The 22,742-nt window shown below is 39.6% G+C and overlaps 1 protein-coding gene across 17 annotated transcripts in view; it reads left to right on the top strand.

Annotated features, from left to right (window-relative positions):
* HNRNPC (heterogeneous nuclear ribonucleoprotein C) overlaps nucleotides 1–20,785 on the top strand; it is a 60,092-nt gene extending 39,307 nt beyond the window's left edge. For 9 of the 17 annotated variants that reach the window (XM_054665734.2, XM_009427373.4, XM_024348580.3 and 6 more), the window contains 6 exons: nucleotides 269–344; nucleotides 975–1,022; nucleotides 18,225–18,382; nucleotides 19,408–19,521; nucleotides 19,765–19,925; nucleotides 20,025–20,785. In XM_054665734.2, coding sequence (XP_054521709.1) covers nucleotides 269–344; nucleotides 975–1,022; nucleotides 18,225–18,382; nucleotides 19,408–19,521; nucleotides 19,765–19,925; nucleotides 20,025–20,108 — 641 coding nt within the window. In that variant the 3' untranslated portion in view covers nucleotides 20,109–20,785. 17 annotated transcript variants of the gene reach the window in all.
* Nucleotides 20,786–22,742: the final 1,957 nt, after the last annotated feature.

The raw sequence follows: 22,742 nt of genomic DNA, 5'->3' as shown, positions 1-22,742 counted from the left end.
AATTTATGTGTCTGTGATTTTCTAAACTTCGTAGTTTGTATTAGCTGGGCATGGTGGTGCCTGCCTGTAGTGACAGTTACTCTCGAGGCTGAGGCAGGAGAATCGCTTGAACCGGGAGGTAGAGGTTTCAGTGAGCCGAGGTGACACCACTGCACTCCAGCCTGAGCGAGAAAGCGAAACTATGTCTCAAAAATAAAAAAAATAAACTTTGTAGTTTGTTTTACCCGGATACAAAGTTGTCATTAACATTTTTACTTTTGTTTTTCAGATATTAACCTGGCTGCAGAGCCAAAAGTGAACCGAGGAAAAGCAGGTGTGAAACGATCTGCAGCGGAGATGTACGGGTCAGTAACAGAACACCCTTCTCCGTCCCCTCTACTCAGGTCCGGAACTTTATTATTTATAACTGCATTGTGTCCATCAGTGGGCATCTTCTCTTTCTGTTTTCTGGGTGTGGGGAGGGTTAAGGGTACTGTGTTTTATCTGTCTATAAATAAGGTTTTATTATTTTTGTGTTAATATGTCTCTTTTTTGCCCTAGAGAAAATTTCTAGAGAATTAAAAATCCCTGAGGTTTTTGCTATTGATATTAAAGAGTAGTTTGATATTTATAGCATAACCTGAAATACTTCTACAGGATCGTTGAGCTTCTAAGACACTAGAGAGTAAGAGAGGGTAGAAGTGTGGTATAAGAATGCTTAGTTTACCATTCTGTTTTTCAGTGTTTAGTTTAGCTATGTCGTATGTGGAAATCTTAGCGAATTTTAACCTGAATTTCCAATTTGACCGCTACATTTCCAGTGGTCTAAGGTGATTGGAATTGAGTGATTTATTGTATGAATGATTGGGGATCATTCAGTGCTAATCTTGTTGATCTATTTGTTGTGGTTTATTTGGCATGGTTCTCCCCTCACCTGACATTGTGAATTAGTAGAAACATTTCCAAATTAACCCTTTTCGGTATTTATTTTTCAGCTCCTCTTTTGACTTGGACTATGACTTTCAACGGGACTATTATGATAGGTATGTTAAAATGTTTTGTATTTCTACTAAACAGCTATTTAGTGAGAACCATTTCGTTTTTCTGGTTTGTGGTGATGAACATCAAAGATGTTTTCAAACATACTCCCTTAACTCCAAAACAAAAAAACACCTTTTTCTAAATCATTAAGTAGATTATTAGGTAGGGTGATACTGATTTTAATGCATTATTTCGTAATCCCTGGCTAACGTGGTGAAACCCGTTTCTACTAAAAATACAAAATAATTCGCTGAGTGTGGTGACTAGGGACTGGGTTATGGGTGGCTTTGGGTAACAGATTTAGAACTGTTGATAGCAAATACTTAACAGGAAATAGGATGATGTGCTTAAGAGTGTTACCACATTGACATTCTGATAACATCAGTCTCAGTTAATATGAAGGAAATGTTAAGACTTATTTGGAATGTCGCGTTCAAACTCATGCAGTATATGTAAGTATATGGAGCAAACTTGTATGCAATAGACTTTAAACATGCAACATATAAAGCATATTACTTTATATACTATTTGTCTTAGAATGCCAGTATTCCAGTCATTAGTATTTTAATGTTATTACTGTATATAACAATTCAGTCTGATTTTGGAATAAAAATTACTGATTGGGGAATGCTTAACATTTGAACTGAGTTAATCAGTCATGCATGGGAGTTGTAAAGGAATCAAGTCAGCCGTTAAAGTATACACTGAAAGTGTCAGACATGAAAGTATAGACTGTCTGTTTGAGAAATAACCTCACAGAATATGGTACGTAGTCATTAGAAGGCCAGAAGAGTAAGGCCCGAAAAAGAATTCAAATCCAGATTGTAAAGGGCCTTGAATGCCATAATAAAATGGTGTGGTTGAGCATCATTAATGCATCATCAAAATGTTTTTTTTCATTTGACATTAGCGGTTTCCTCAGATTTTTTTTTCTTTTTTTTTTTGAGACAGAGTCTCGCTCTGTTGCCCATCCTGGAGTGCAGTGGCGCAATCTTGGCTCACTGCAAGCTGCGCCTCCTGGCACAGCCTCCTGAGTAGCTGGGACTACAGGCGCCTGCCACCACACCCGGCTAATTTTTTGTATTTTTAGTAGAGACGGGGCTTCATCGTGTTAGCCAGGATGATCTCGATCTCCTGACCTCATGATCCGTCCGTCTTGGCCTCCCAAAGTGCTGGGATTACAGGCGTGAGCCACCACGCCTGGCCTGATTTTTTTTTTTTTTTTAAATACAGAATCTTGCTCTCGTCACCAGGCTGGAGTGAAGTGGCGTGATTTTGGCTCACTGCAACATACGCCTCTTTGGTTGAAGCAATTCTCCTGCCTCAGCCTCCCAAGAAGCTGGGGTTACAGGCATGCACCACCACTCCCGGCTAATTTTTGTATTTTTAGTAGAGGCTGGGTTTCACCATGTTGGCCAGGCTGGTCTCGAACTCCTGAACTGAGGTGATCTACTCGCCTTGGCCTCCCAAAGTGCTGGGATTACAGGTGTGAGCCACTGTGTCCAGCCCTTTCCTCAGATTTTTACAGTTATGTGTGAACATTTTGAAAACTAAGGAGTTCTGTAATTCTTTATTTTTATTTTTGTTGAAATTTTTGAAATTCTTAAAAAATAAAAATCAGCTGGGCACGGTGACTCACACCTGTAATCTCAGCACTTTGTGAGGCCAAGGCAGGTGGATCACGAGGTCAGGAGTTCAAGACCAGCCTGGGCAATATGGTGGAACCCCGTCTCTACTAAAAAATACAAAAATTAGCTGGGCGTGGTGGCACGCCCCTGTAGTCCCAGCTACTCAGGAGGATGATGTAGGAGAATTGCTTGATCCCGGGAGGTGGAGGTTTCAGTGAGTTGAGATCGCGCCACTGCACTCCAGCCTGGGTGACAGAGTGAGACTCCTTCTCAAAAAATAAAATAAAATAAAAATCAATGGAGAACTTCCAGTTGAAAATAAATCAGGACGTTACTAGTGAACTTAGCCCATTTATTCCTGAAATTGCAATTTTTTGAATTTTTGCAATCAGACCTTGGTAGTGACCTAATGCAGTAGGATATAAATAACTCCGACAGGCTTAGCATTCCAGTAATGGAACATTAGGCATAGATGGGTTAATTATTGGTCAGGTGTCTTGAAGGCACTGAAACCCAGTGAGTTTGTCTGAAGCATCTGCCCTTTAACCCTTTCTGCACATGGTAATTGCTTGACCACATTTAAAATATACTCATGCCAGCTTCTCCTATAGGGATTCTTATACAACTGGTCTTATGCAGACTTTCTTAAGTACTAGTATATTTTTCAGTGCTTTCTATGTGTTCTTTTGTCCAGTCAGAGTTGAGAATCATTAATAAAAGATGAAGGACGTGGTTGTGTTTCTGTGTATTATTATCCTATTTCTTTGTCATGGCTCAATTCAGACCAGTTTAATAAACTCACACTTTTGTTGGTATAATTTCAGGGATGTCATGGACTCTTAGTTGATGTTTTTTATGAGTGTATCAAGTTTTAGCAGTATACAGTGACAGTCTTCTTGAAAATAGTTCTCATTAAAAAGTCTTTTCTTGGCAAGGCACATTGTGAATGGGGAAATTTGAAAATTTGATCAGGGAATTTGGAAAACATTAGTTGAGACAATGAGATATATATTGCAGAGAATCTAAAGAAATCACGTTTGCAGAAACATCTTCACAGAAATTGGTGGCCTCTTCAGATTTTCAATAGACAACAATATATTAGGTTTGAGCAAAAGTAATTCCGTTTTTGACATTTCTTTGAACGGTAAAAAGCAAAACCGCAATTATTTTTGCACCAGCCGATACTAGTAGTTACTGTCGGATATATTGCTGCATATTATTGTCAGTGAAAAGTAATGTCTTCTATTGTTCTAACGTCAGCCAGTAGATAATGATTACTGATAACTAGTGGAGCAACTAGGTAATAGCTGGCAAAGAGCTGACTTTTAGAGTACTGAGATCTTTGTTGGGAAAATGAATTTTAGGAGGTGTCCACATGATGGGAACTTACTCAAGTTGGGTTGGAGAATTGAGGAATTGAGTGTGTGTCTTATATGATAGACGTTAATGAAGGTGAAAGGAGGAGGAGTGTTTGTTTAGTGGGGAGAGGGGCAGATACAGGAGTTTTTTGCTGGTTTGGAAAATGTTAGGTCAATTTGGACCTGGGAAATAGGTTGGGTATGACCTGGTGGAATAACAACTTAGAAAAATGGTATTAATATCTTCTAAGAAGTCATTCTGAAGATTCATTATCATAAGGTTTAGATTTTTATTTTAAATGGTAACAGCGATACTGCATTGACTATGTTAAATTGTTTAATCAAAGAAGATGGGAAATTGGCTCTGAGTGAAAGCTCTGGGTCTTCATATGTAAATCGGAGTAAAAAATCACTGTCCCCCCCCCTTTTTTTTTTTTTTTTTTTTTTTGAGATGGAGTCTTTTCTGGCACTCAGGCTGGAGTGCAGTGGGTTGGTCTTGGCTTACTGCAACCTCTGCCTCCTGGGTTCAGGCGACTCTCCTGCTTCAGTCTCCCAGGTAGCTGGGATAACAGGTGTGCACCACCACACACAACTAATTTTTGTATTTTCAGTAGAGACAGTGTTTGTCCACGTTGGCCAGGCCGGTTTTGACCTCTTGACCTCAGGTGGTCCACCCGCCTGAGCTCAAGGGATCTCCCTGCCTTGGCCACGCAAAGTGCTGAGATGACATGTGTGAACCACTGCGCCTGGCCCTCTTTTAATATTCATTTGAAGGCGCTGGTTTTGTTTTGCGAAAGGTGTTGTAATAAAAGTGAATTTTTATCACAATGTTGGGAATGCACAAGTATTCAAAGCTGTAGTTGTTGAATTAAGTGAGATTGGGAAGTACTCTAAAAATCTTTAAGTCCTTAGGTAGGCTGGCATATACATGAAATTGATGTTCGTCAACAGCTACCCTGGTACTATTCTTTTTTTTTTTTTTTTCTTTCGGAAACGAGTCTCGTGCTGTCTCCCGGGCTGGAGTGCAGTGGTGCGGATCTCGGTTCACTGCAACCTCCGCCTCCCAGGTCCTCACGATTCTCCTGCCTCGGCCTCCTGAGTAGCTGGGATTACAGGTGCACACCACCACACCCAGCTGATTTTTTGTATTTTTCGTAGACATGGGGTTTCAGTATGTTGGCCAGACTGGTCTCAAACACCTCACCTGACTTCATGATCCATCCACCTTGGCCTCCCAAAGTGCTGGGATTACAGGTATGAGCCACTGCACCTGGCCGAACCTGGCACTATTCTTATAATTATTTAAAAAATTCTCATAAAAGTCTTGATCTATATGTGTTTTCTGATTTGTGCCACAAATACTGCAGTGTTTTCATACTAAAACTATATCTAGATATAAACTAGATGTATTTTCTTCAGATTGTAATAAATTGGAACCCCACTTTCCCTTATAATTGATCACCCATGAAATTGTTCTCAAATTAGATAGTGGTGATATTGCAGAACTAATAAAAACCACGGAGTGGCACCCTTTTAAATGGTGAATTTTATGGTATGTGAATGACGTTTTGATTGAAAATGGATGCGACATTACAATTGAAAAAGGATACATCACTGACTTATGGACAGTCATTCTTTTTTGTCATATCTCGTGGACCCTACCTACATCAGGATACTTGCCAGTTAGAGACATAGATGAAACCCGTCTGGTGCTACCAGCCTCAAAAGGTAACTCTTACGCCTGAGGATGGACACCTTTTAGAATTAAAAGAACTCTCAGTCATTGTGGGACATCTTGCTAGCCTTCACAGAGACTGATTTACTGTCAGCTCTTTTCTTGAGTCGTCTCATCTCTCTCTCTCTCTTTTTTTTTTTTTTTTTTTCCTTTTTTTGAGACAGAGTCTTGCTCTATTGCCCAGGCTGGAGTGCAGTGGCTCGATCTCGGCTCACTGCAACCTCCACCTCCCAGGTTCAAGTAATTCTTGTGCATCATCGGCCTCCCAATTAGCTGGGGTTACAGGTGCCTGCCACCATGCGTGGCTAATTTTTTTTTTTTTTTTGTATTGTTAGTAGAGACGGGGTTTCACCATGTTGGCCAGACTGGTCTCAAACTCCTGACCTCAGGTGATCTACCCACCTCGCCCTCCCAAAGTGCTGGGATTACAGATGTGAGCCATCGTTCCTGGCCTCTTTAATTCTTATTTGGAGAACTTTGGGCAACACGAAATAGAAACTGCCAATAAATGGCAGGTTTGATAACAGGCTTTATTACGACAGCGGAGACTTGGTGAGCAAGAAACCTGGTTCAAAAAGACTGGTTTAGTTCAATGGTCTTTCTGAGGACTTTTTAAACTTAGCACATTTTGTATGTGGTGCATGACTAGTAATACAGTATATAAGTAACGAGTATGAAATTCTTAGAGGTTTTCAGAGTGCTGTTATTGCTCCATGGCTAAATATATTAATATGTCAGTGCATTAGAAATAGACAAATCTTCAAGAACTGACAGGTCAAGATGACACATGTAACAAAGATTGAGTTGTGAGGGGCCTTGATGTGTTTGAGGAGCAGCCAGCTGTAGAGTAAATTGTAAAGAATGTTAGTTGTAAAGGGCTTTGTATTACATGTTCTGGGATTGTGTCCTATAGATGATATTTTAGAAACAGGCCTGTGGCTAGAGGAAAAAAGATGTGTTAAATGGTAAACATTGTAAATGTTGGAATGGAGAGGAGGTTGGGAGAATTTCTGAAGTAGATTGGTCTTGATGTGATTGGTTGGACTAAAGGTATGAAAGTAGGTGCTTGTAGGAAAATAATAGTCAAAAGCTGAGATTTTGTCTTCGTGACTAGATGATAGATTATGCCATTAATGGTTACATGAAGGGAGGTTTCACAGAGTTTGTGCTGTCAGAATTTCAAGGAGACAAGCAATTTTGCTGCTGGTTTTATTCTACCTGACTTTTCTAGGAATGTATCTTGGTAGAGAGAGAAAATTAGTTGAAATGAAACCATTGAAATTCAAGACAACTGTCAAACCATCATTTCTTCAACTATTAATAGTTAATAGCCCTAATTTTGTTCTGGGCACACAAAGCCTGAGGCTTTGGATTAACAATATGGATTGAAGGAGAACCTTCACCTTACTGAGTTTAGATTAGCAGACACTTTGACCTCCTTTTCTATTTTTCAGATGTTTTTGAGTAACACTGTACCTGAGAGATGGGTTTGTTTATATATATGTATGAAGGGAGAGAGTGCCAAAATACTTAGGTTATTTGAAGTTTGAAAACTGGGGACATTCTGCATTGAAAGGCATGTGTTTCAGAGAGCAGGAGACTTCTAGGCTACTTTGAAAAGCTAACAGATGACTCTCAGAGGTGTCATTTTAGGTGGAGAGGGCACTCTGGGCTTGGAAGTTTTGGATTTGCTCACAGCTCCACTGTTAATTATATCTTTCTTTTGGGAACCTGTGTATCATACATATAGGTGCCAGAAGGATTTTAGATGGTGACATAGATTAGTATACACTTTTGGAACAAATCAGTTATTAGTCTTTTTTGTTTGTTTTTTGTTTTTTGAGACCTGATGTGGCTCTCTTGCCCAGGCTCGAGTGCAGTGGCGCATCACGGCTCACTGCAACCTCTGTCTCCTGGGTTCAAGCAATTCTCCTGCCTCAGCCTCCTGAGTAGCTGGGACTACAGGCACATGCCACCATGTCTGGCTAATTTTTGTGTTTTTAGTAGAGATTAGGTTTTGTCATGTTGCCCAGGCTCATCTTGAACTCCTGAGCTCAAGTGATGTGTCCACCTTGGCCTCCAAAAGTGCTGGGATTATAGGCATGAGCTATAGCATCTGGCTGGACTTAAATTTTGCTAAATATTCATTTCTTAGTATTCCTTTTAGATTAGTTTCTTATTGTGTCCTAGACTCGTTTAGTAGGTGGGAGATATTTCTTTGTAGGAGAGGCATTTGGGTCTGAATCAATCTGCTGTATGACTGAGTTGAGTGGTCTTGATTCCATTTTTACCCAACACTAAGGTATCCTGGTGTTTTATGAATCTTCTTGAGGGCATTCTTCAGGTAGATTTTGTTAGCCTCCTTGGTGTTGCTTTTCTTTTTGAGATGGAGTCTCACCCTGTTTCCCAGGCTGGATTGCAATGGTGAGATCTTGGCTCAGTGCAACCTCTGCCTCCTGGTTTCAAGTGATTCTTCTGCCTCAGCTTCCGGAGTAGCTGGGATTACAGGCATGCATCACCACGCCGGGCTCTTTTTTTGTGTGTGTATCTTTAGTAGAGATGGGGCTTCACCGTGTTGGGCAGGCTAGTCTTGAACACCTGACCTCGAGATCTGGCCGCCTCAGCCTCCCAAAGTGCTAGGATTACAGGCGTGAGCCATCACGCCCAGCTGGTGTTTTTGTTTTTTGTTTTGGTTTTGGTTTTTTTTTGAGACGGAGTCTCCCTCTGTCGCCCAGGCTGGAGTGCAGTGGCGTGATCTCGGCTCACTGCAAGCTCTGCCTCCCTGGTTCACGCCATTCTCCTGCCTCAGCCTCCCCAGTAGCTGGGACTACAGGCGCCTGCCACAAGGCCCGGCTAATTTTTTTGTTATTTTTAGTAGAGACGCAGTTTCACCGTATTTGCCAGGATGGTCTTGATCTCCTGACCTCATGATCTGCCTGCCTGGGCCTCCCAAAGTGCTGGGATTACAGGCGGGAGCCACTAGGCCCGGCCATAGCAGCATTTTTAAAGATGTACCAAAAAAACTCAAATGTCCATCAACTGACTAAAGAATAAACAAAATGTAGTAACCATAAAATGAAAGAAGTACTGATACATGGTACAACACGGATGAACCATGAAAATATTCTAAGCAGACAAAGCCAGTCACAAGACACACATTGTACGATTCCATTTATATGAATGCCTAAAATTGGCAAATCCGTACAGGAAAAAAAAACAAAACAAATTCTGCCAGTGGAGATTGGTATGCAAATTTTTGTGTGGTCATGTGTTTTCATTTCTTTTGAGTATATATACCTAGGAGAAGTGCTGGGTTGTATGGTGATTATATGGTCAACCTGACCAACAGCTAAAAGTGGCTGTACCCTTTTATATTCCCATCAGTCATGTGGAAGGTTCCAGTTGCTCCACTTACATTCATATCTGTCTTTTGCTTTTATCCATTCTAGTCTAGTGAGAGTGTGGTGGTATCTCAGTCAGGATTTAATTGCGTTTTGTTTAAAAATATTGAATGTCTTTTCATGTGTTTTCCAGCCTTTTTTTTTTTTTTTTTTTTGAGACGGAGTCTCGCTCTGTCACTCAATCTGGAGTGCAGTGGTGTGATCTCAAGAGCCCCGTCTCCTGAGTTCACACCATTCTCCTGCCTCAGCCTACCAAGTAGCTGAGACTACAGGCGCCCGCCACCACGCCCGGCTAATTTTTTTGTATTTTTTAGTAGAGACGTGGTTTCACCATGTTTGCCAGGATGGTCTTGATCTCCTGACCTCGTGATCTGCCTGCCTCGGCCTCAAAGTGCTGAGATTACAGGCATGAGCCACCGTGCCCAGCCCAGCCATTTGTTTACTCTTCCACACATGTATTCAGATTATTACCCATTTTTGTATTAGGTTGTAGAATTAGTTGTAGGATTCGTTATATATTCTGGAAACAAGACTCTGAGTACAACATCTGATACTGTTTGAAAATTTTAACTGTTTCTTATAATTCCACCATCCTGCTCTAGTTATAGGAGATATGTAACTATCCATTTGTGCTAAGTCGTTTTGTAGAGTTTTTAAGGATTATGAGTTTTGTAATAGTAAATTATAGATTACTGGACTCTGGTAATTACATATAAGCGGTAGATGGAAGTTTGTGGAGGCAACAAACTAGAACATTGCTTGCTGTTCAGTAGAACATTTAAGTTCAGTGGCCACATGTGACTAGTGACTATAGAATTGGATAGTGCAGGTCTAGAATGCTGCAAAAATCAGTTTTACTGGGTAGAATAAGTCTAGAGTTGTGTAAGTTATAAGAAATGTAATGACTAAAGCCTACTCTTCAGGAAGGAAATAACCCAGACTGCAGTTGTAGAGCGAATGTTGAAAGAGTAAATAGGAGAAAGTCATCTGTAGAAATAAACTGGTGTTTGTGATGTCCTTACAGCAGGCATATGATTTCACCTCCAAATTCACATTCATCACAGGCACAATAGCTGTGTTTTTTGCATGTTTTTTGTTTTTTTGAGACAGGATCTTGCTCTATCGCTGAGGCAGGAGTGCAGTAGCACGATCTCAGCTCACTGCACCTTTTGCCTCCCGGTTTCAAGGGATCCTCCTGCCTTAGCCTCTTCTGAGTTCCTGGGAATACCGGCGCGCCACCATACCTGACTTTTTTTGTGTATTTTAGTAGAGACGGGGTTTCACCATGTTGCCCAGGCTGGTGTCAAACTGCTGGTATTAGCCGCTGGGCCTGGCCAATAGCTGGTTCTTTTTTTTTAAATAAATACCTTGAAAACAGATAGAATTTTTTGGTAAAGTATGATATTCAACTTTTATCTGATTTTCATTGGGAAGTCCCCTGCTTTGATCTTTATTAAGCTAGAAAATCAAAACACCAATCCTGGCTCTTCAGCTATTACATAGATAGGGTTCGGTTTGTTAACACGTTGTTGATTGTGTGATTTATGGATTATTATTTCCTAGAAGTCAGTTGGGAACTTCATTTATTTACTCAACAAATATTTGTTATGATCCTGCTGTGAGGCATTGTATATAGCAGGAATACTATAATGAGAAATAGAGGCCGAGAGTGGTGGCTGACACCTGTAATCCCAGCACTTTGGGAGGCCGAGGTGAGCGGATCACCTGAGGTCAGGAGTTCAAGACCAGCCTGGCTAACATGGTGAAACCCCGTTTCTACCAAAAATACAAAAAATTAGTTGGGTGTGGTGGTGGGCGCCTGTAGTCCAAGGCTGAGGCAGGAGAATCACTTGAATGCAGGAGGTGGAGGTTACAGTGAGCTGAGATTGTGCCCATTGCACTGCAGCTTGGACAACAAGAGCAAAACTCTGTCTCCAAAAAAAAAAAAAAAAAAAAAAAAACACAGAAATAGATGGCCTCAGAGAAAAGGGGTTGGGTTAAAGACATCACGTGATGCATAAGGCATAATGTCTTTAGCTTTTACTTTGAATGAGATGGGAAGCTATTAGAGGGCTTTGTGAAGAGAATGGGAGGGTCTTACTCATATTTTAACAAGATCACTCTTACTGAGAAAGATAATGGGTGGCTGATCAGAGAAGCAGTGATTTTTGGTGGGACCAGAGAAATGGCAATGGGAGTGATGAAAAGCAGATGGATTTTAAAGGTGTTGCTGAGAAATTTGCTTATGTTGTGAGGCTTGAGAGAGGAATCAGATGTGGCCAGCGTTTTTGTCTGGACAACTGGAATTATGGAATTTACAGTGACAGTGATTGGGAGGAGCTAAGGTGAGGAGCAGATATCATAGATCAGTTGTGGACATGTTAAAGTTGATCCGTTTGGAGAGATATTAAGTAAGCAGTTGTTTATATGGTTCTAAGGGAGTCATCTGCTTAGAGTTTATAAAACCGCAATACTGGATGATTGGAAACAGAAGAGAGATTCTGGGGGTACTGTGACCTTTAAAGAATGTGGCAGTAAGGAAGAAATGAGCAAAGGAGATTGAAAATGCCAAAATGAAAAAAATGGGAGAAGCATGAAGTATCTTGGAAGCTGTATGAATATATGTCAAAAGAGTAGAAAGGCAAACAAGGTCTTTCATGTCACTAATAGTTGAAGTAGTATGAGAATTTAGAAAACGTCTTTTTGAATTAGCGGTGTCATTGGTGACCTTTGACAAAGGTAGGTACTGTTAAAGGCAGAAATCTTACACAGATTTCAAGTGAATGGAAAGATAGAAATTGGAGTCAGCATAGAAAACACACAATAAAATTCACCCTTTTGGTGTATAATTCCTACATCAGATTTGATTTACAAAATGCATAGTCATATAACCATAACTATAACCAAGATAGAAATAGTTCCCAGTTCTCTGAAATGCACCTTCACTCTGTTCCCTAGCAATCATATCTGTTCCTTAAAAGGAATTTTATTGTAAGTGAAAGAACTTCTTACTCTTCTATGTTGATAAAATGAGAATTTTAAAAATATGTACTTTTTTTCCCCTTTCTTTTTCTTTTTCTTTTTTTTTTTCTTTTTGAGAAAGAGTCTCGCTCTGTTCCCAGTCTGGAGTGCAGTGGCGCGGTCTTGGCTTACTGCAACCTCTGCTTCCTGGGTTCTCCTGGAAGATTCTCCTGCCTTAGCCTCCCAAGTAGCTGGGATTACAAGCACGTGCCACCATGCCCAGCTAATATTTGTATTTTTAGTAGAGATGGGGTTTCATCATATTAGCCAGGCTATTCTTGAACTCCTGATCTCATGATCTGCCCTCCTCGGCCTCCCAAAGTGCTGGGATTACAGGCATGAGCCACTGCTCCCAGCAATTTTTTTTTCTTTGTCTCACAGGCTGGTCTTGAACTCTTGGGCTCAAGCAATCTGCCTGCCTTGGCCTTCCAAAGTGCTGGGATTATACATGAGAGCCACTGCATGTGACTCAATTTCAGTTTTTTTTTTTTTTTTTCTTGAGAGTTTCGCTTTGTCTCCCAGGCTGGAATGCAGTGGTGCGATCTTGGCTTACTGTAACCTCTGCTTCCCAGGTTCAAGCAGTTCTCGTGCCTCAGCCTCCTGAGTAGCTGGGACTACAGGTGCATGCCACCACACCCTGCTGATTTTTTTGTATTTTACTAGAAACCGGGTTTCACCATGTTGGCCAGGTTAGTCTCTTAACTCACGATCTCAGGTAATCCACCTGCCTCGGCCTCCGGAAGTGCTGGGATTACAGGCATGGGCTACCATGCCCAGCCTCAATTTTAGTTTTTTAAAAAATAAAATTGCACCACATTGTCAGTTTAAAATTTTATCTTTGGTAAAGATCAACACTGACATATGGGAGTATGTGTATTGTTGAATACCATGACAAATGAGTAATGTTAAAGTTATTTGTGGCTGCACACGGTGGCTCATGCCTGTAATTGCAGCACTTTGGGAGGGTGAGGCTGGTGGATCACTTGAGGTCCAGGAGCTCACGACCAGCCTGGCTAACATGGTGAAATCCCATCTCTACTAAAATTACAAAAACTAGCTTGGCTTGGTATCGTGTACCTGTAATCCAAGCTACTTGGGAGACTGAGGCATATAAAGAAGAAAAGCCAGGGATTTTTTTTTTCCCTTTCTTAAAACAGTCTTGAATCCAGTCAAGTTTCGGAATTGATGATTGATCTAGGACTCAAGCAACCTGCCTGTTACAGACTAGATTCTTTTTGACTGAGAAAGTTTTCAGGTGCATTTTCAAATTGTCTTCCCATGAAATGTCTGGTTTTGTGTTAAGATAGTTTCCTAATGAAACCATCAAGACACACCACTTTTTCCCTTAATATGCAACATTTCATTAAGATGTCAAATTTTATTCCTCTTAAAATAAGTATGTACATTTAATGTATTTTTTCTTCGTGGAGCCATTTTCAATCAAATGGCTTAGAATTTACAAAAATATCCCTAAAGACTAATATTTGTAATTCTTTCTGATAGAATATTACAGAACCAATTATTGATTGATGCCATTGGCTCAGTATAGAAGCTATTGCTACCTATTCTTTGGTAGTAGGTATGTTTGTGGTGTTCCCCAACCCATATCAGTGATCTTTGGACAAGGCTAACCCAACAATGTGGTAATAACCTATTTCCATTTTTTCCCCCTTAATTACCAGAATTATATTTTCTTTAAAAATTATGTTAGAGTTTCCCCATGTGGTGAATACCTTGTATAGCTCCGGTGGTGAGCAAATGAGCATACTGGTTTACCATTTAGTCGTTTTATATTTTAAATGAGTGGTGCTTGCAGTTGATAGTATCCGGGTAAACTGATGCTAGACTAAGACAGCATGTTTGTGGTCAAGTGCTTGCAAATAACATTAGAAATCATTGATTTCAGTTTAGAAATAAAACACAAGCTACAAAAATTTTGCTGGTTGATTTATTTTTAAGCACAAAATCAAGAATTCCAACTATGTTACGAACATTTTGAGGCAAGGACTACTTCCTCAGATGTGAATGAGAGTCCATTTCTGCCTGAGCAGCATTCTTTGTAACTAAAAGCCCCACCGGCTGAAATATTTTGAAATATTTTTCTTCAGAAAAGTAGAGAATTTGACTCCTAATTGTGTTCATGGGACTGTTAACATAGATTCAAAACAAAACTGTATTACTTGCTTCATTTTGGCTACGGTCAGATGAAATAGTAGGTTTTAAAAGGAAATTCCAATGATAGTACAGAACTAGCTAGCTAGCTAGTTTAACAGATTTTATTGTTTTCGGTCACAATTTGACATATTGTTATTTAAATTTTAATGTAAACCTGTGTTAAACTTTTTTATATCAGTTTTTTTATCTACATAGTTAAGTTTGAGGCAGATGTCTGTCATCAGTTGGTAGTTCATTTAACTAGTATTTACTGGAGATAGAATGGAAAAAACTGCTCCTTTGGTTCTCTTAATTTTTGTTTTGTGACGGAGTCTTACTCTGTGATCCATGCTGGAGTGCAGTGGTGGGATCTTGACTCATTATGAACTCCGCCTGTTAGGTTCAAGCGATTGTTGTCCCTCAGCCCCCGGAGTACCTGAGATTATAGGAATGTTCCACCACACCTGGCTAATTTTTTCTATTTTTAGTAGACACTGGGTTTCACCATGTTGGTCAGGCCCGTCTCCATGTCCTGGCCTCAAATGAGCCGCTCGCCTTAGCCTCCCAAAGTGCTGGGATTACAGGTGTGAGCCACCCTGTCCGGCAAAACAGATTATTTCAATCTGTTCACATTTTTAAGATGAGAATCAGCTGTGGTCCATTAAATGGTCCATGTACCAAATGATAGCTTTATTATTAATAGATTAACGTCTACTCTGGTGTAGTGTTGACATGTATTACTAGGTTTTTTGAGACCCAGGAAATGTCACTGTTTGCAGCTAATGTCTTATGGTCAGAATTTCCATTTAAGAAGCTTCCCTTTGAAAACCTCTTCTTAGTACATGTCTTGTAATGCTTTTACTTTGGAATTGGGGTAGACATTCTTTGTCTTTTTTTTTTTTTTTTTTGGTGGTGGAGGAGACAAAAGTTTTTACTCTGTCGCCCAGGCTGGAGTGCAATGGCTGTCTGCAACCCCCGCTTCCTTCCTGGGTTCAAGCAACTCTCGTGCCTCAGCCTCCTGCGTAGCTGGGATTACAGGTGTGCCACTGCATCCAGCTGGTGTGTTTTGTTGTTTTTTTTTTTTTTCTTTTCCTTTTCTTTCTTCCTTTTGTTTTTTTTTTTTTAAGACGGAGTCTTGCTCTGTCACTGAGGCTGGAGTACAGTGGAATGATCTCAGCTCACTGCAACCTCTGCCTTCCAGATTCAAGCAATTCTTCTGCCTCAGCCCTCCTGAGTAGCTGGAATTACAGGCGTGTGCCACCATGCCCGGCTAATTTTTGTATTTTTAGTATACACGGGGTTTCCCCATGTTGGTCAGGCTGGTCTCAACTCCTAACCTCATGATCCACCTGCCTCCGCCTCCCAAAATGTTGGGATTACAGGCATGAGCCTCCACACCTGGCTGGTGTATTTTGTCTTAAATCTGTTCAGGTGATTAATGTCTCTAGAGTGTTTTAATTTCTTAATCTGACTAGATTTTATACCAACACCATCAAGTTTGATTATGGGTGCAGTTACAATTCTCCTAGGGTTTAGTCCTTGTTCCCCTGGTAAAAGATTTTAAACAGCCTAGCCTTAATCAGTAAGTAATCAGCTATTGTTGCCTCATCTATTGTATAGCTTTCTCATAGTGAGAATTTCCGCTTAATTTTTAGCTGGTACTTGAAGTAGTCATACCGAGCTTCTTAATATATATCCCTTTTAACTTAAAGGTTGTCACACTATGTATGTTTTTTTTCTATTTTCACACTTACCGTCCTCAACATTTTTCAAGGCAAGGACTACTTCCTCAGATGTGAATGAGAGTCCATTTCTGCCTGAGCAGCATTCTGTGTAACTAACAGCCTTAACCGGCTGAAATATTTTGAAATATTTTTCTTCAGAAAAGTAGAGAATTTGACTCCTAATTGTGTTCATGAGACTGTTACATAGATTCAAAACAAAACTGTATTACTTGCTTTATTTTGGCTGTGGTCAGACGAAATAGTAGGTTTTAAAAAGAAATTCCAGTGATAGTACAGAACTAGCTAGCTAGCTCATTGGTTTAGATACGGGTGCCGGTGAAGGTTTGTGGCTTAGGAGGTAGATTAGATATTTATTTCCATTGGACTGAGGCTTAAGCTCAGTTTAATGCTCATGGATATGGATAACTTATTTTGATTCACCTCCAGAAATTGTCGTTAAGCAATTTGTGTTTGTGCAAGTGTTACCATCTCTCACAAAGGATATGAGCTTCTGAACACTGATATTTTATAGTTTCTGTATCATTATACTTTGCAAGATTTTGGTCAAAAAGACCAAAAGCTTTATGTCAAAATGGGAAAGTAGTGATAATAAAAAGTTACTCAGTATCTTTTTCTTTGCATTAATTCCCATGAATGGATTAAACTAAGAGATTAACCATACTTAGGGGAAATGCAAACTTTTTTCTGTTTTCTTTTTTTTTTTGAGACAGTGTTGCTCTGTTCCGCATGAGTGCAGTGGTGCAGTCATGGTTCTCTCACCTCCTGGGCTCAACCTGTCTTTCCATCTCAGCTTTCCTTGCTCTTTTAATTTAGGAAAATGTTCCTGTCCATAGCCACTCCTGGGACAAGATTAAACATTGCTTTATTGAAATAGTGTGGAAACACTTTTAAGTTAACAGAGGAGAGAATTAGCAATGAGATCTTGTAAATGTTTTCACTACAGGAAGATTGGAGATATTACAACTCAGAATAACTTGCCACTATTGTATATATATAAGAGGGACAATCATGACAAAGGTGATTAATAATATTTTTAAAGTTCTTGACTATCACATTTGTTTTTTAAGAAATATTTGGAGTTAGAACAGTTGGTAGGTGTATTTTTATAGAGTACCTGGGCCTTTGCATTAAGTTAGTTGCATTTTGAAAAGCTTGTAGAATTGAAGACCTTTTCATATGTTGCCATAGGTTCTTATATGGAAATGACAATGTGGAATGTAGAAAGTTTAGAACTGATGTCCATGTAAGAAGTATTTTGTTCTGTTTTGAATTTTCTCTTTACAAATGTAAGTGTACCAAGCCACTGCTTTGGTGTATCTTTATCAATCACTAGGATACTAAGTTTAAGACATTTGAAATTAAGATTTCTAATAGAAACAGCAATTAGTTGAGCAACCAGTGTTTATTGAGTGCTAAGTGTGTACTGGCCAGTGAATTTAGACACAGGTGAGTAGTGAACAAGATAGACAGTGGTCTCTGCCCTGTTGGAATTAAGCGTAAATTTAGTTAGAAATGATACTGCCTGTTTTTATATGAGGTATTTTTTATCAGTAGTATTTATACACAGCCAACACATTTTGCTATGATTCCCTCGGTTACATGAAATTGCCCTGATTTTATAGATCTGAAATTTTATATGGTTCAATCTTATATCACTAGTTGTAATAATTCGTGTGCTTCTGTGGGTGAAAAGAATCAGAGATTTCGCTAATGCCATATACCACTGTTTATATACCCTTTTAATTGGAACATTTTAAAGAGTATTTGACCTTATGTGAATTGTTTATTGTAATGTATATTTGAAAATAATAAGATCCAAAGGCTATTCATTATAATAAATGCCCTGTTAATACTGACACTAGTACAGAGGAATCATTTATATCCAGTGCCAAAGGCCAGCCAACCATATAATTTGATATATGTATTATTTTCCTGAGGAAAAGTTGCTACAGTATTACAACTATTTTATGTGCCTAGGTAAAGAAATAATGGGATAAGATTTCTAAACCCCACTGTGGAGGTTTTTGCTGGCCTTCTTAATGAAATCTAATAAAAGGAAACGACTAGAGACAATATTCACTTATTATTTATCATAAGGTCTGTTGAATTGTGCTGAGTTAATGTTAGGTTTGAATGAATTCCATTTTCCTCTTATCCAATAGGATGTACAGTTACCCAGCACGTGTACCTCCTCCTCCTCCTATTGCTCGGGCTGTCGTGCCCTCGAAACGTCAGCGTGTATCAGGAAACACTTCACGAAGGGGCAAAAGTGGCTTCAATTCTAAGAGTGGACAGCGGGGATCTTCCAAGTCTGGAAAGTGTATGTATTATTTCATTTTGTGATTTTGGTATCTCTTGTGTTTTGAAATAGGGAAGCTAATGCAGTTACAATATTTTTGTGCCACATGACTTTGTGTATTCAAAATAATGGAAGAGGCTGGGTGTGTGGTGGCTCATGCCTGTAATCCCAGCACTTTGGGAGGCCCAGCGGGTGGATCATCTGAGGTCAGGAGTTCAAGACCAGCCTGTCCAACATGGAGGAACCCCATCTCTACCGAAAATACAAAAAATTTGCCGGGGATGGTGGTGCATGCATGTAATCCCAGCTAATTGGGAGGCTGAGGCAGGAGAATCGCTTTTACCCAGGAGGCGGAGGTTGCAGTGAGCCGAGATCATGCCATTGCACTCCAGCCTGGGTGACGAGCAAAACTCCATCTCAAGAAAAAAAAAAATCCAAAATAATAGAGGAGACAAGATTGTGATTGAGTGGCCAATTCTAGACTGCAGCAGCTAGGTAATTTAAAAAATGTCATTTGACTTTATGTAGTTGAGGTGCGTGTTAAGTTCCTGAGATTTTTTTGTGTTATTTAAAAACTAAAATTCAGGCAGTGTTCAGTATGTTGATTTTTTTTTTAACTTTTCTATATTGAACTCCTCCTGTAACTGGAAATATGGAAGGCAGTAAAACATTACAGAAGGTCTGATGCAGTGGTGCGTGCCTGTAGCCCCAGATGCTTAGGGGGAGGCTAAGACCCTGGGGATCTAGGCTGTAGTGGGAGGATTTCATGAGGCCAGGAGTTTAAGTTCACTGTGATCATACGTGTGAATAGTCACTGTCCTCAGGCCTGGTCAACATAGCGACAGCCCTGATCTAAAAGACATTAAAAACCATTACAGAAAGTGCTTTATAATAGAACCAAGGGCCTTTATTACTGAGAAATCTGTACTGGCTGTTTCTCCCTGGGTATCTCCTGTGAGCTCCTGATGTAGTCTGGTGGCAGTGTATTTGCTAACTCATATCTTCGGTACATTTGATTTTAATCTAGTATTTTGTTTATATTAAAGTGAAAGGAGATGACCTTCAGGCCATTAAGAAGGAGCTGACCCAGATAAAACAAAAAGTGGATTCTCTCCTGGAAAACCTGGAAAAAATTGAAAAGGAACAGAGCAAACAAGCAGGTAAGTGGGTTTTCTGCTTGCCCTGGGTATACAGTTGGGTTAGTTACATAAGGCACTTGAAAGTACATGTTGGAATAGTGGAGTATAAAGCAATGTAATATGAAACTTGGGGAGTGTGAATTGGGAAGGGTATTTGTGTGGGAGGATTTAGATTTGTACTGCAGTTCTGTGATCCTTAGTGGGGATTGTCTACGTCCTGTGGACATTACTGCCCCTAGACAGACTTGTCCTTCTCATCCGCAGTAGAGATGAAGAATGATAAGTCAGAAGAGGAGCAGAGCAGCAGCTCCGTGAAGAAAGATGAGACTAATGTGAAGATGGAGTCTGAGGGGGGTGCAGATGACTCTGCTGAGGAGGGGGACCTACTGGATGATGATGATAATGAAGATCGGGGGGATGACCAGGTGAAAACCACGGGAAAGGAAAGAAAAAGGTGGTGGAGGGGGGCTCAGGGACACATGGAGTGCCTCTAACTCCATCCTGTTTGTGTCTGTTTCTCACAGCTGGAGTTGATCAAGGATGATGAAAAAGAGGCTGAGGAAGGAGAGGATGACAGAGACAGCGCCAATGGCGAGGATGACTCTTAAGCACATAGTGGGGTTTAGAAATCTTATCCCATTATTTCTTTACCTAGGCGCTTGTCTAAGATCAAATTTTTCACCAGATCCTCTCCCCTAGTATCTTCAGCACATGCTCACTGTTCTCCCCATCCTTGTCCTTCCCATGTTCATTAATTCATATTGCCCCGCGCCTAGTCCCATTTTCACTTCCTTTGACGCTCCTAGTAGTTTTGTTAAGTCTTACCCTGTAATTTTTGCTTTTAATTTTGATACCTCTTTATGACTTAACAATAAAAAGGATGTATGGTTTTTATCAACTGTCTCCAAAATAATCTCTTGTTATGCAGGGAGTACAGTTCTTTTCATTCATACATAAGTTCAGTAGTTGCTTCCCTAACTGCAAAGGCAATCTCATTTAGTTGAGTAGCTCTTGAAAGCAGCTTTGAGTTAGAAGTATGTGTGTTACACCCTCACATTAGTGTGCTGTGTGGGGCAGTTCAACACAAATGTAACAATGTATTTTTGTGAATGAGAGTTGGCATGTCAAATGCATCCTCTAGAAAAATAATTAGTGTTATAGTCTTAAGATTTGTTTTCTAAAGTTGATACTGTGGGTTATTTTTGTGAACAGCCTGATGTTTGGGACCTTTTTTCCTCAAAATAAACAAGTCCTTATTAAACCAGGAATTTGGAGAAAAAAAAAACCCTGGTTTTTTATTTTTGTATTTTATTATTGTTTACTTCAAACTTTGTTTTACAGCGTCCTCCACAAAACCTCTAGAATGCACTAGATATATTTTTCTTGGAGTCATAATCATGATGCATACCAACACAACACTACTCAAATTATATTTCATTGAGATGCATGTTGCATTGAGGAGTCAACTTGACATAGAGTGGAGACTTTTTCAAAATGGCTTTTACATCCTAATGAAAGTTTGGGAAGTATATCCTCTCTGCCTTTTCATCAGTGCTTTGTGGTCCAGCTGGCACCCTTTTTGAGGTTTGTGTTTTGTGCTAAATGGTTTTGTCCTTAAATAGGAGAGGCTCAAAAACATCAAGATTTCAGGAAAATTGCAACAGCTGCATAATGGAACCCCCCTGCTTCTATTTTGTTCTTTTAATTACTATTTATAGCCCCAGTTACCTTCTGAATTCTGAAGTGTATATACCTCTATGTTCCTGAAAACAAGAAAACTCTTACTTCCTGATATTCCATACACTGCCTTCCCAGGTGATTGAGAACATAGAGAATGTTACACATTTACTTTACTCTAAATGATCTTTTACCCCTGTTAGCTAATCTTTGTGTTTTCCTCAACTTTATTAATTACAGTGATTGCATTTTTAGCATCCAGTTGTAAGATGAATATATTAAACAGCTACCAGTGTTGGTGATACCTCATCCTTGAAAGGCTTAGTTCATTTGTGTTTTATACTTCAGTTTTTCCAGCATAGCAGAAAATGCCGCTTATAATTTTTGTGCACACAAACCTTGGATTCCCCTGTAAAGTTGCTATTGTTTCATAGCATGCGGCACTGGCCTTTTTTCATCCTACTCATTACGGGCAAAACTCATGTCTTATTTATGAGGATTTTATAGATCATTTTCTGTAACAGGTGACAAAAGCAGAAAAGAATGAAGAGGCTGAAGTATGAACTACCCTTGGAGCCCATATACATGATATAGGCAATTTCTTTTGTATGTTAATTCGGTCAAAAATACTACCCACTTGATGTTTTCTAATCTGATGTGAGCTCATGTTACACAGACTTTTAGTAAGTAACCCGTGACTAGAAAATAAACTGGATGCTTAGGAGAGAGTGTCAGATGTATAAGATGCTAATAAAACCTGTTTAATATTATGTTGTTAGCTGTAAGTTTTTGGGAAATACTGAACAAATTAGTCCACAATCAAGTGTCTACTTTTCCCTTCACTGTAGGGCCTCTTTCCCTGCACAGAGCAGTCTGTTTAGCTGTGAACACCACAATCTGCAGATGCTCAAGTCCCTTACATAAAATGGCATAGTATTTATATGTAACCTATGCATATTCTCCTGTATATTTTAAATCATCTCTACATTAAAATACCTGATAAAATGTAAATGGTATGTAAATAGTTGTAACTACTTTTTTTATTTATATTTTTGTTAACTTTTTTTAGTTTTTTTTTCTTTGCTAGTATTTTCGATCTATAGTTGGCTGAATATGCATGTGCAGAACCCATGAACATGGAGGGCCAACTATACATTTTATTCTAGGAAAGCAGATATTGAATGAAGCTGTGGAGAGCGCTTTTTAATATTAGGTTGGTGCAAAAGTAATTGTGGCTTTTGCCATTACTTTTAATTAGCTGCAGTTACTTTTGCAAATAGCCGTAGAGCATGATCACAGATTGAAAATCTATACACACATATGGTAGGGTTGTTGGAATACTGACATGTCTAGTTTGTGTTGTTGGGGAAGTCATTTCACGCTGTTGGTTTTAGGCTACGCTACGCTACTGTGGCTTAAACTTCCTCGCGTTTAAGACAACAGTACTCTAGGTTTTCTATAATCACAGGTGTACTCATTGAGTACTTTGACATTTAGGTTCCCTAGGCCAAAACTGTAGGAAAGTAAAGAGACCAGGATTGAAATACCACATGGTAAAAGGCTTT

The sequence above is a fragment of the Pan troglodytes genome, chromosome 15 (genome assembly GCF_028858775.2).
Source record: "Pan troglodytes isolate AG18354 chromosome 15, NHGRI_mPanTro3-v2.0_pri, whole genome shotgun sequence".
Lineage (NCBI taxonomy): Eukaryota > Metazoa > Chordata > Mammalia > Primates > Hominidae > Pan > Pan troglodytes.
Note: the sequence above shows the minus strand (reverse complement) of the source record. Positions and strands in the feature narration are given on the sequence as shown.